The sequence below is a fragment of the Myotis davidii genome, unplaced genomic scaffold, assembly GCF_000327345.1.
Source record: "Myotis davidii unplaced genomic scaffold, ASM32734v1 scaffold2763, whole genome shotgun sequence".
NCBI lineage: Eukaryota > Metazoa > Chordata > Mammalia > Chiroptera > Vespertilionidae > Myotis > Myotis davidii.
In genome coordinates, this window is record NW_006294397.1 from 78,783 (window position 1) to 91,724 (window position 12,942).

Here is a 12,942-nt window from a genome sequence, read left to right on the forward strand (position 1 = left end):
TCTGTCTTTCTCCTTCTCCCTTCCTGTCTGAAATCAATAAAAACATTTTTTTTTTTAAAAAAGAAGGAACAATAGGACTTGGTGGCAAGTTGGACCTAGGGAAAAAGAGAAGGGACCCACTCAAACCCAAATCTAAGATGGCATTCCCCCCCTGGGACAAGGGTGGGAAGGAGTGATGGAGAGAGGACAGCCACAGGTTGAAGATGAGTCTGGTTGTAGATGTACTGGGTTAGAGGTGCTAGTGGGCTACTCCAAAGGGTGTCAGCTACTGTGACCTGGAGCTCAGTAAGATGGTCCCACTGAGGCTAAGAGGCAGATCAGAGCTATGGTTTTTCCCAAAAGGCAGGTAGGAGTGGAGAAGGCTTGCATTGGATAGAGTGGCCATGATTTGGAGGGAGTGGTTCAGGCAGTTAGCATGGATTCAGCTTAGGTGCTCATCTGAGATCTTCCACTGACCTGCTGTGTAACTCAAGCTGGTTTTCTCCTCTCTTTGGGTTTTCACTAACATAAGGGGATGATCTTAAAGGGCACTGCCAGTTTTGGCCTACCAATCTAAAAGCAATAGAGGGAATAAGGAGAAAGGAGATGAAGACATAGTCCTTGGTGGGCCTGGGACCAAATGGGGGCCAAGAACAGGTATGGCCCCAGGAGACACAGAATTGTGGGAGGGAGGGGAACAGGGGCAGAAGGTGGGAGCTACACAGACACTATGACACACAGAGACAGTGCTCTCTGACAGACTTGCAATCTCATACATTGACACGCTCCCACCCACACCCTGCACCTGATGCAGACACTCAGACACATTCCACAGGAGACAGCGGAAGAGGCTCTGCCTCCCCCATCAGACACGTCCACCTCTGTGTTCTCTAGCTTCCTTGACTATACCCTGAGTCTTCAATGTACTTTGGACTTGAGGAGGAGGCAGCTGGGTTAGGAGCCTACTTCCTTCTGCCCATGGTGTTCTAGAAGTGTCCTTGACTCTTGCCCCAGTGCAACTGTTTTGAACCTGACAATTCCAGGTTTCTGAAGGTGGCCTCCCCCCCAACCCCCCCATGGCTTCTCCTGAGGGAATACAGGATTTCTCATCCTCTGAGGGTGGTAGGTAGGGGAGGATGTAGCCACCCCCATTGCTCCTTGATCTTCCTCATGGCCCGTGGGAGGAATCTGAGGCCCAGAGATATCTTGTAACTAACTGGAAGCCAGGCAGCAAAGGAGGGGACATGGGACAGACCAACCTCTGTTTATGGTGCTCTCGGCAGTAAAGATTAGAAGCCACACTGGCCTAGGTTGGGCCGTAAAAGGGGCGTTCCTTTTTCTGGCCTGAGCGCTTCCTTTTCTAGAGTATCTTCATGGCAGGCTACCCTGCAATTGGATTCTGGGGCCCTTCCAGACTCCAAGCAGGTCCAAGTCACCTCCCAGGCCATGTCCTGGGAAACTCAAGCTCTGGAGGGACATTCCTCCCACGGAGTTCAGACCGGAGTGTTCATCCAGGGCCCAGTGGGGCATCACTGTGACCACGCTTCCCGGAGAGGGTTGCTCTGCAAACACTTCTTCTGACACAGGCTACCCGAGGGGCTCACGTTCCAGCTGAGCACTGACTCTTCATCTGCCCCAAACTTGCTTCTCAGCATACACCATCTCCATCCACTCAAACCCAAATCTGAGCATCCGCCTAAACTCCTCCGTCCCTCTCACATCCACTCAGTTACCAAGTCCTGCCAGTGCCCACTCCTGACAGTTCTCAGTCCATCCCCATCTCTTCACATCCCTTACCCTCACGTCATCATCTCTCATCTGAACTATGCAGCAGATCCCTCTCTGCTCTCCATACCTTCCCCCACCCAAGTCTTCTTGCATACTGTAACCAAAGGAAAAATTCTCAAACACATTCCTTCTCCCTGAGTTCCCAGCACCTAGGTCAGGACCTGCTATATCGTGAGCATTCTGTAAGCGCTGTGGAAGGAATGCTATCTTCCTAGCTCTTGCTTTAAAACCCCTCCAGGTAAAGGCTGAACTTCTTGACATGGATTGAAGGCCCTTTACAATCAGCTGCCTACCTGCCTCTTTGACCTAATTATGAGTTACTGAAAGTGGGCTTGTGTCTACTTTATCCCCATGACTAGCACAGGGCCTAGCACACAGTCAGCCTCAATAAATGCTCAGGGAATGAATGAACTAACAGAAAGCAGAATCAAATCAGGGTCATCAGTGCTACTAGCTATGACTTCTATTTGTACAGAAGAAAGAGGGAGAGAAGCTTCCCGCTGGGATGGCCTGGAAGGCCTTGAAGAAGTTGGGAGGTGGTACCAGGGGGACACAGGAGGAACCCGCCTTGGGTCCCTGGTAGGAGAGGAGCCTACAGAGGCAGGTAGGGCTGAGTGTGAAAGCTCTGAAAAGCAAGGAGAGAATTAAGACTTTATTCTATGGGTGTGGGGAGCTATGGAAGGTGTAAATGGTAAGAGAGGATGAAGATTGTGGCATGCAGCCCCTGTCAGTGAAAAGGAGGGGAGCAGAGACCTGAAAGGCTAGAAATCCTGGAAACCTGCACCCAGTTTTCTGGGAGAGGGGCGGAGAGGGGCGGTAGGAGCTCCTATGGGAAGGGATGTGGTGAAGGGGAGAGCTCAGCTGTAGGAAGATGGGGCTGGTTGAGGGTGGTGGTGAGAAGAGGGATACCCAACCAGCTGTGGAGGGAGGGATCCTGGCTGTGGAAATGTGGGTTTGTTATGGGAGGGAGCTTTTGTAGAGAAAGGGAACCCTGTTTTACGGGGACTTGGAGGACCGCTGCTTGCGCCTGTCCCCCAGGCCCCGCCATGGGGAAGACCAACAGCAAGCTGGCCCCGGAGGTGCTGGAGGACCTGGTTCAGAACACCGAGTTCAGCGAGCAGGAGCTGAAGCAGTGGTACAAGGGCTTCCTGAAGGACTGCCCCAGCGGCATCCTCAACCTGGAGGAGTTCCAGCAGCTCTACATCAAGGTGGGCGGGCCCGGTGCGCGTGGGGGCGGGGCCGGGCACCTGGGGGGCGAGCGCCCTAACTCCCTGCGTCCCCTCCACAGTTCTTCCCGTACGGCGATGCCTCCAAGTTTGCTCAGCACGCTTTCCGCACCTTCGACAAGAACGGCGATGGCACCATCGACTTTCGGGAGTTCATCTGCGCCCTTTCTGTCACTTCCCGCGGCAGCTTCGAGCAGAAACTCAACTGGGCCTTTGAGATGTACGACCTGGACGGCGACGGGCGCATCACGCGCTTGGAGATGCTGGAGATCATCGAGGTGCGCTGGGGCGGACCCAGAGGCGGGGGTGTGCGGGGTGGCGCGCCCCCTGTCTTCGCCGCCAGGCCCTTCTCTGCACCGCCCTCTCCAGCCAGCTCCTCGGGCCTCAGGAGCGTCCTCGCTGCACCCACCTCTCCGCCACCCCGCTTCCCAGGCCACTAGCAGGGGTTGGGAGCGTGGTGTTGGACAGGCCTTGTGCTAAGTCCTTTACCCAACCACCCTGGAGGGCAGGTACTGTCAGAAACCCCATTTTACAGATGAGGGAACGTAGCTAGTGGTGGTTCATGATTCAAATCCAGGGAGTCTGACCCCAGAGCCTAAGTTCTTTTAGCTCCTTGTTCTTTCAACAAATGTGTATTGAATGCCTGTCCTGTGCCAGGCGCTGTTCAGAGTTCCTGCTTTCATGGGAAGCAAGGAGACTAGAGTTAGGAGACTTCACAGCAGCCCAGTCAGGATGTGATGGAAGTGACAGCCATGGAGGGTCAGTAGAAGTGGTTGGATATGGGATTTATTGGGATTGATTGCAAAATTAGAGGGGACGAGATTCACTGAAGGATTGGACATGGGTATGAGAGGAGAGTCAAGAATAGTGTCAAGGTTTTTGAACAACTCGAAGAATGAATTTGCTATTTCCTGAGACAGGAAATGAATGCCTGGGGAGGAGCAGGTGGAAAGTGAAGAGTTGGGTTTTAGACATGTTAGTGTGAGATGCTCATTAAATATCCAGTCTTAACGACCATACATCACATCACCTTCCAGCATCCTCCCCATTTCCCAGTGTTCTCCCTGCCCACTCCCAAACCCCCTTCACTCACCCCCAATCCTCCTGCCCCCTGTGCCCCACCAGGCTATCTACAAGATGGTGGGCACCGTGATCATGATGCGCATGAACCAGGATGGGCTCACGCCCCAGCAGCGTGTGGACAAGATCTTCAAGAAGATGGACCAGGATAAGGATGACCAGATTACTCTGGAGGAGTTCAAGGAGGCAGCCAAGAGTGACCCATCCATTGTGCTGCTGCTGCAGTGTGACATGCAGAAGTAGAGAGCAAAGGCTGGTGAGGGGCTGGGCCCTGGCCAGGAGGAGCGGGGCCACCTCCCAACCCCATGACCTCTCTGGCTGGCCCTTCCCTAGGGGCAGGGGTACTCCAGCCTCATTTTCTGGCCCACCCACCCCTCTGCCCAAGCCCCTGCTCCCCTCAATCAAGATCTTTGAGGGAACACTTCACCCTGGAAAAGAGAGATCCTCAGGTGTCCTGTGGTCTAGACCCACCCCCAGTCTTGGCCCAGAACTAACATCCACTGGGCAAAGGGGAGTTAGCTTTGCCCCTATAGGCAGGGTTAAGGAGGGAGGCTGGGTTCTGCTTTGAAAGTCCGTTCTTCCTGGGGTTATATTTTATAAGATGTGGTTCCACACACCCCAGTTAAAGGGCCAAATTGGGTCTGTCCTTTATTAAGGACCCAGGTCCCTTACAGGTGGTCTCTGCCCTGTTCCCTCAACTCTCCCTGGCTCTTTTGGCTCCTGTCTTTGAAGCGTTCATTCAGTCCTTTCTTCAGCTAACAGTCATTGAACCCCTGTTCAATGTCAGGCACCTCTAGGTGCTAAGGATATGGTAGTCTACAGGACACATTCTGTGCCCTCCGGAAGCTCACACAGTGAGGCAGGCTTCCAGTGGTCAGAGACGTTGAACACAGCTGAGCACAGGGTGGGTAAGGCTGGTTAGTTTGAGAGGAACTATTAAATCTTTCCACTCCATTCTATGCAGAGCTGCAGGAGGATAAATGAAGTGTTTGGAAGTCTAAGAACCATGTAAGTGGAAGTTTTAAGAAAAATTGAAATTTATGCAATACCTAATTTTTTTTAGTACCCTTAAAAGGAGCTAAAGTAATTTTATTAGTTTAGGGTATTAAAACATACTCTATATTACTTGATTTCTTATAAAATAATAAAATGAATACAGAAATGCTAATTTTCATGGGGAAAAAGAGCTGAGAGAAAAAAACAAGAGGGAAACACCACCAAACTCACCAGAAAACACTTTTTCTTATCAAGCTAAATCCTGAGCTGTTGCCATCAGCAGCTTCTAATGCTTCCTTTTTACTGATCTTTTTCAATTCCGTGAGCAACTCTGTTAGTCTGGTTAGGTGCTGTCTTCAGAAACACAAAAACAAGGTTCGCTGAGAGTGAGACTGTGTATTTCCCACATCTTGGTAGTTCCTTTCTGGATTTGATCTAGTTTCAAGGATGGGCTTGTTCTTTCACTGCTACCGAAGTAGAAGGAGCTAGAAGAAGAGCCATCTGGCCAGTGTTTAGGTGCCAGGCTGCATTTATGGACCAAATGCCTAAACATGTGCTGGGCATGCTCCGTTTGAAAAGCTTTTTCTAACTCCAAATCCTAAATCGGGCAGGTAATTCATCATCTTCTAAGTGCACTGGCTTTGCTTCCCAATGTCTGCTTTCCGATTTTGGATCCATGAGCTATATAGCTGCATGCTTTGACTGCTAGACAGTTCATCTTGCTTCTTTAAGTCTTTCCCTTTACTTTCTCCTATACTTGTGATCAGAAATTAGCTTTCATGTGCAGTGACAGTTGACTTCCTCTTGAACTGCTGGTGAAAACAGTCTAGTACACAGGTGGTGTCAGCCCAGGGTGGGAACAGGGAATGGTCGCTGAGCTGGGGCTGCGGATTGTACCTGCAGGGAAGCGATGGAGCTTGTCTTTTACTTCTGAGTGTTCACCTGTCCTCTCTCTCTGCGGGATGTCCTCTCATCTTGGGGATGTGGACCTTTGGTCCAAAACTCTACTGGGCCTTCCTTCTTGCTGCTCTTGGAGGTAGCGAGGCCACTGGATTGCCACCTCTTTCTATCCTGCCCATGACCTGCCTGTTACCAAGGCTAGGGAACTCAAATCCTCAGGCAGTAACCAGTAGGCTTTTATCCAGTAACGCCTCAAAGGATGTTCCATTGCTCAGGAGCTGGCCATGAGGTATATCTTGTGCTGTCAGTCGGCACCCCACATACTCAATAGCCTGGCTCAGCTGACACTTCCAATGGAAGGCTTTTTACAAAGTGGGGTTCCCATCCCCCAAACGTTGAATCTAACTCAACTCCCAATCACACAGAACTTCATGGCTTTCAAAGGCTTGCCATCCACCCCATCTTATTCTACGCTCACAGCCTAGGGAAATGGGGATTTCATTTCCCATTTCCTTTCTCCAGACTTGGAGGCCGAGGCACAGAGAAGGGGAGTCTCATGTGCAAAGGCCCAGAGTCAGGAGGTGGCACAGTGCCAAGACTTGAACCCAAGACTCTAAGCAGGTTCTTCCCTTCAGAGTCTCTCCCCTACTCATTTATTTGACTCTGAGTTGCATAGAGGTTGGCGGGGGAAGCGGGGGGCGGGGAGGGGGGACGACAAGCTAAGTTAGTTTGGTCTTTTACAAGCTTCCTGCTAAGAAGTTCCTGAAGCTGTGGTCTTCCAAAAAGAAATAGGAGCTGGGGTGAAGTCCCCACATTTTCGAGCGCCTTGTTTTCTGTTCTGGGTAGCTCTGCCTACAAATCAGTGCTGTCCTAGGAGGCCTCTGACTCGGAACCCTGGAAGCATCGTGCACTATCTCTACCAAGGACTTCCTCCCTGAGAGAACTGCTTTTGTTTTCCCAGCTGGTAGGCAAGTCCTACCTGTGAGGGCGTGTTTGATCACTCCAAGCTTTTGGACACACATCCCTAGCTGATACTTGCTGGTGAGGCCAAAGACCCAGCAGTGCCGAATACATAATGCCAGGCCAGCGACCGGCATTGCTAATGGGAGGAGCCATAGACAGGCCAGGCCTGGCTCCCACATGCTCCTGATGTCCCAAGGACGCTGCTGGGGAGCTCCGGTGGTAGAGCACTGGCCCTGCTGTGAGAAGAGAGGCAGTCCTCCCATCTCTGCCCCAGCTGAGAGGGACTTGTCACAGAGCACAAGGTTAGCAGAGATGGAAGTACGACTCACATAGACTCAAAAATATACAGACAGTTAAGACGATGATATATCCAGACTCTCCTTTGAAGTTCTGTATCTTCTTGCAGCGACTCTGAATTGCACGATTCCAAATCTATCTTCTAACTGTATTCTGTCCTCATTCAATCTTTGGTCCAACTGATGAGCTCCTTCTTATCTCTAAAAATCATCAACAAGGGCTACTTCAGATGGCCACTGCAGTCCTTTGAGCTATCGTCAGGATTACGTAACCTACCTTAAATCAAAAATTAAGGAAAAGGAAGCCCATAAGCAAAGGCACTTTATCTTTTTCTGACAATGGCAGAGTCCCTAGAGATAGAAATGAATTTTGAGAGTGAGAGAGAGAGAAAGAGAGGGAGGGGAGGGGAGAATACCTGGGGTTTCTAAGCAAGGTAGTAAGCTGACACTGTAAATTTTTACACAAAAATTTACTAAAGCAGCAAATATTTCCTGAAGACCCACCCTGGGCGAGGCTTTGTACTGGCTTTAGCGATCACTGTGGGGGCAAGGATATATTTTCTACATATTTTATTCATCAGTTTTGAAAAAAATTGGGATTTTTCTCTCTGAGATTGTCAGGGTTTTCTTTTCCCTTTGCCAGAGTGTGGGGGCAGGACCAGGCCTCTCAGGGTATCTGGCCCTTCCTACTTGGTGGAGGCTCTGGGAGTGTTGAGGCCTGGGGCAGGAGGGGGGATGGGTGGCACAGGGGTGCTCCCAACTCATTCACCACTCTGGCCCTGTCCCCTATGGATGTACTGCCCTGGCTGTGCCCACAGTGACTGTCCTCGCTGTTCCACCCTGTGCTGTGGTGTGTGTGTGTGTGTTTTCACTGACAGTGAATAAAAGGTGTGACTGTGCCGAGGGTTCCTGCTCTTCTCTAAGCTGGGAGAGGGCGGGAGTGAGGGGCCAGCGGGGGGGCTCACACCGTGGAGGCACCTCAGCAATGCCTTAGGACGGAGGTCCTTATTCTAGCAAGGACCCTAGAAACAGACCCACTTGACAGTTCAAAGAAAGGAGTGAGCAGATTACAAGGGACCCTAAAGGTGGAAAATCAAGAACGACTGGGCCTTCAGGAACTAGAACTGAGAATGGGCCTCTCTCTTTTCTCCGGGCCTCACAGGCTCGTATCCCCTTGGCAATATTTGCATCTTTTCCTGGGTTTCTCTCCAGACTTCCTGGGTTTCCCTGCACAAAGTGGCTGCATCCTAACTCTGTATCAAGGCTCACCAGCGATGACAATGCCCCTCTGTGTCTCTTAGCTCCAGTTCCAAAGCAAAATAATCTGATTGGTTCAGCTTAGCTTTGGGTGGGACCCCTTGGTCCAATCATCTATGGCCAGACCAGGTGCTGATATGCGGGGTCTTCAGGCAGAGCAGTTCCCCCAGAAGGAAGCTAGTGGCAGTAGATAGTGGGGCTCGGCTTCTCCAGGGTTACAATGGTCCATGCGGTGCACTATGTACTAATTAGGGAAAGGGATCCCCTCTGAGGGGAGCATCCCTGTAAGTATGCAGCCAGACCATGGTGGCATCTTTGGGCTAATTAGGAAAATATACCCCTTCTTCTCAACAAACACAGCCTTGTCATGCCGTATGCACAGCTTGACAAGTGGAGTGCGGTCAGAGGTTGAGTAGAGCATAATTTGTTTGTTATACCATTCACAGGAGCCCCGCCCAAAGCCCTGAGACCCCCTACGCTGACCAAATATGGAAAGGGTTGGGGATGGGAGCTGGTGGTGGAATGTTCCTCTCAGAAGACCCCTCAGTAGTCAGAGGGGCACTATCCCCTGCCTGGGGTTGGGGGCAGTGGCAGCTGCTGGTGCCTGCTTCCTTCTGAAACGCTCAATTGCTCTTACAAGGGCTTTCTCAAGGACGCGGAGGGGGCCAGCTGCCTTGGCAGGAAGCAATTAGGACGGAGGAAGGAGGCTGACCTGGCCTCAGGGCAACCCTGAACCTAAGGAGGTGACTCAGAAGTCTGGGAGCTGGGGGCTGCCATTCCTGGCTGAAGCCACACTGGGGGGATGGGGAGTCCTGCCTCCTTCCTGTCTTGGAGTGCACAGGCCCTGGATTACCATCTCCTTAAAACTTCCCCTAAGCCCGCATCATCTCTAGCCCAGGTGAGTCCACCTGCTCTCAGGCTGGCTCTCTGCACCATCTACCTGCCCCAGAGCGATCTCCCTAAAGCAGTGATGGCGAACCTTTTGAGCTCGGCGTGTCAGCATTTTGAAAAGCCCTAACTTACTCTGGTGCCGTGTCACATATAGAAATTTTTTGATCTTTGCAACCATAGTAAAACAAAGACTTATATTTTTGATATTTATTTTATATATTTAAATGCCATTTAACAAAGAAAAATCAACCAAAAATATGAGTTTGTGTGTCACCTCTGACACGTGTGTCATAGGTTCGCCATTACTGCCCTAAAGCATAAATCTGACCATGTCAACTCTTCAGAAGTCTCCCCGCTCCACCCGCCCCCCCCTCAGTATCAACCTCCCCCAAGGCCTTGCAGGATCTTTTGCCTGCTGACTTCAAAAGCCTGTTCTTCCTCCCCCTCCCGCTCCTGCACCCTGCATTTGAGGCACCCCAAATTGCCCCCCATTTCCCTAAGGGATCTCTTAGGCTTCTGCGCCTGTACACAAGCCATTGCCCCTCTCCCGTCTCAATGATCTCCTCTGTGGAGCCCTCCCAAACTTCAAACTGTTGGCTCCTCACGTGTACACAGTTCATCATGCGATTCCCTGTCAGCTGAGCTGGGCAAACGTGTAACGGAGACCGGGCTAGTTGAGGCTCTGGGTTGCAAATAAACAAAATCAAACAAGCTCAAGCAAAAAGAGAGGCTAGTGCCTCATGCAATTGGGAAGTTCAGGCTCTGCTGGATCCAGAGGCTCAACGTTGCACCTTCTCTCCCTCCCTGCTTCGCTTTTTCCTCTCTGTGACCTCACTCTCCTCCCCAGGGGGGCATCCCCCCTGATCTTTCACCTGCCTCAGAGAAAGGAGGGTTCCCAGATCACATTGCCCCAGAGAAGAAAGAGCCCAATCTCCAAGCATCCAAATATAAGAGTATGGCAGAGTGACCCAGCTGGGCCACATGCTCATCCTTGGTTCAATCACTGTGTCCAAGAAAATAGGGCTCTACAGTTGGTCAGACTTGGGCCACATGCCTATTCCTATGACCAGGGAGGCAGGGAGGCAGGGCCAGTTACTAGAAGAATCTAGTGGGAAAGGTTGCTAGTAAAAAAGTAAAATAAAAACAGCGCCCAGCTGGTGTGGCTCAGTGGTTGAGCATCTACCCAGGAACCAAGATGTCACCTGTTTGATTCCTGGTCAGGGCACATACCTGGGTTGTGGGCTTGATCCCCAGTAGGGGACATGCAGGAAGCAGGAGAATGTCTCTATCTCTCCATCCCTCTCCCTTCCCCCCTCTCTGAAAACCAATAAAAACATATTTAAAAAACAAAGAAACCAATAGCCACCAACTTTTCAGGGAGGCATTTGTTGAAGTGATGTGGAGAATATCATGGAAATTTAGAGATGGGCACGTTAGCCAGAGCCTCAACTGGGACTCGAGAAACTGTCAGGATCAGAGGTAGCTCCCTCTCAGGGCAGCATGGTTCCTCTTTTGTAGGGTCTCGACTCTCTTCTGCACATCTTCTTCCATCTTTACCTGCTGATCGGCTCATTCTGCTCACAGCTCTCTAAGGCTCATCCAGGTCTCTTGGAAGCCAACTGCATTTCACGGCATCCTCAGCTTCCACACTCGCGGCTGACTTTCCAGTCCCTGTTCCCCAATTCCAAATTCTTGAAAAAGAGGAATCTGGCCCAGATCAACTTTTCAACCGAGGCCACACAGGTCAAAGTTCACTGGACAGCATGGGGATGGCTCACCTTTGGATCAGGTGCTCACTCCCAACCCAAGTAACCACCTATTCAGTGATGGCGAACCTTTTGAGCTCGGCGTGTCAGCATTTTGAAAAACCCTAACTTAACTCTGGTGCCGTGTCACATATAGAAATTTTTTGATCTTTGCAACCATAGTAAAACAAAGACTTATATTTTTGATATTTGTTTTATATATTTAAATGCCATTTAACAAAGAAAAATCAACCAAAAAAATGAGTTCGCGTGTCACCTCTGACACGCGTGTCATAGGTTCGCCGTCACTGACCTATATGATCTCCTAAGTGATTTCTTCCTCCTCCTCCTCCTCCTCCTCCTCCTCCTTCACGAGGCACCTGAGAATAATTGACGCCTTCCTAGAGTTTCATTATTTATTGTTGTGTAACAAGCCACTCCAAAACTTAGTGCTTAACACAACAACACTTTATTCGTTTTATGACTCTGTGGGTTGGCTAGGCTCAGCTGGGAGGTTTTCCTGCTTTATGGCTGGGTCACTCATCCAGCAGCATCCCACTGGAGCTGAGCTGGAGCTAAAACAGCTAAGACGGCCCACTCATGTGTCTGGCAATTGATGCTGACAGTCTCGGGGGGAAACTACTGTTCTCCACTGGCTACTTATCCTCCAGGGCCGCTCGACCTCACCCTGTGGACTTTCCGGCAGGACATCCAGACTTCTTTACCTAAGCCGGCTCCCAAGAGGGCAAAAACGGAATCTGCAAGGCCTCTGAAGGCTTAGGCTTGGGAACTGTATAACATCCCTTCTACAGCATGATATTAGTGCACTCAGATTCAACCCCACCGCTGGCTGGGAGAAATGTCAAAGTCACATTGCCAAAGGGCAGGCAGGATGGGAGAGAGTTTGGGCTCATCTATGGAAACAATCCACCAAGCCTTGAGAAGGGCAAGTGAAGACATACTTCCCCAACCCTAAAACGTTGTATTGTTATTATTTCCCCTTTCCTCCCACACAAGGTTTGGTTAGTTCCTCCCAGGAAGGCAGTCTGTCCAGGTCCCTCCATTCTGTACCCCGTCCCAGGCAGACGCCCTGCAGGCCAAGCCAGTATTTTTTCCGGCTGTTTCCACCCACCTGTGCACACTCTAGGCTCGCCATGGGACTCCAGGAGGGTGGTTCAGGAGTCTGATTCCAGCGCTCGTCTTCCACCCACCCTCCATCCAGCCACTTCATAGCCCTTAACGACTCAACCCAAGCTTGGTAGGTGGGGCCTGGGAGTGCGCGCCCCCTGCTGGCTCTTGAGGGACCAGCAAGAACTCGGGTCTGGAAAGAGAATCCCTAGGAGTCTCTCAGCTCTGTCCCCCCACCCCGCACGCAGAGAGCCTGGTCCCGACGCGGACAAGGGCCCTTCTGCGCGAGTGGGGAAGAGCTGCCGGGCTGGGTCTGCCACTGTGCGCCCGGCCGGAAGCGGCTCCCGCTGGTGGACGGAGCTGTGCATCCACTACCCGCCACCCCCTCCGCGGAATGGACTCGAGGGAAGGGGACGCCGCTCAGGGGGCCCCCGGGTCCTTGCAACGGAGGGGGAAACAAGGTTAGCTTGGGGGCGGGGGACAGCTAGCTTTTCATTTTTTCTTTGGGATTCATCATCCTGGGAAATAAGTTGCCAGTCCCTCCCCCTCCCCCATCCCAAATCCACAAGCCCAGCTTCAGGCCCCCTTCACCTGAGAGCCGGAGAGGCCAGCCCGCCACCCGCACCCCATTCGCTTCGGGAGTGGGGCGGTCAGGGAGGAGGGCCCAGCTACCCTCTGATGCACACACACAGA

General features: G+C 51.5%; 1 protein-coding gene across 1 annotated transcript in view; it reads left to right on the top strand.

Moving 5' to 3' along the window:
- The window catches only part of HPCAL4 (hippocalcin like 4), a 9,003-nt gene extending 3,735 nt beyond the window's left edge, over positions 1 to 5,268 (top strand). Inside the window, exons 2-4 of the mRNA XM_006768469.2 lie at positions 2,806 to 2,975; positions 3,056 to 3,271; positions 4,119 to 5,268. Coding sequence (XP_006768532.1) covers positions 2,814 to 2,975; positions 3,056 to 3,271; positions 4,119 to 4,316 — 576 coding nt within the window. The 5' untranslated portion in view covers positions 2,806 to 2,813 and the 3' untranslated portion in view covers positions 4,317 to 5,268. The remainder of the gene's footprint in view (positions 1 to 2,805; positions 2,976 to 3,055; positions 3,272 to 4,118) is intronic.
- The last annotated feature ends 7,674 nt before the right edge of the window (positions 5,269 to 12,942 follow it).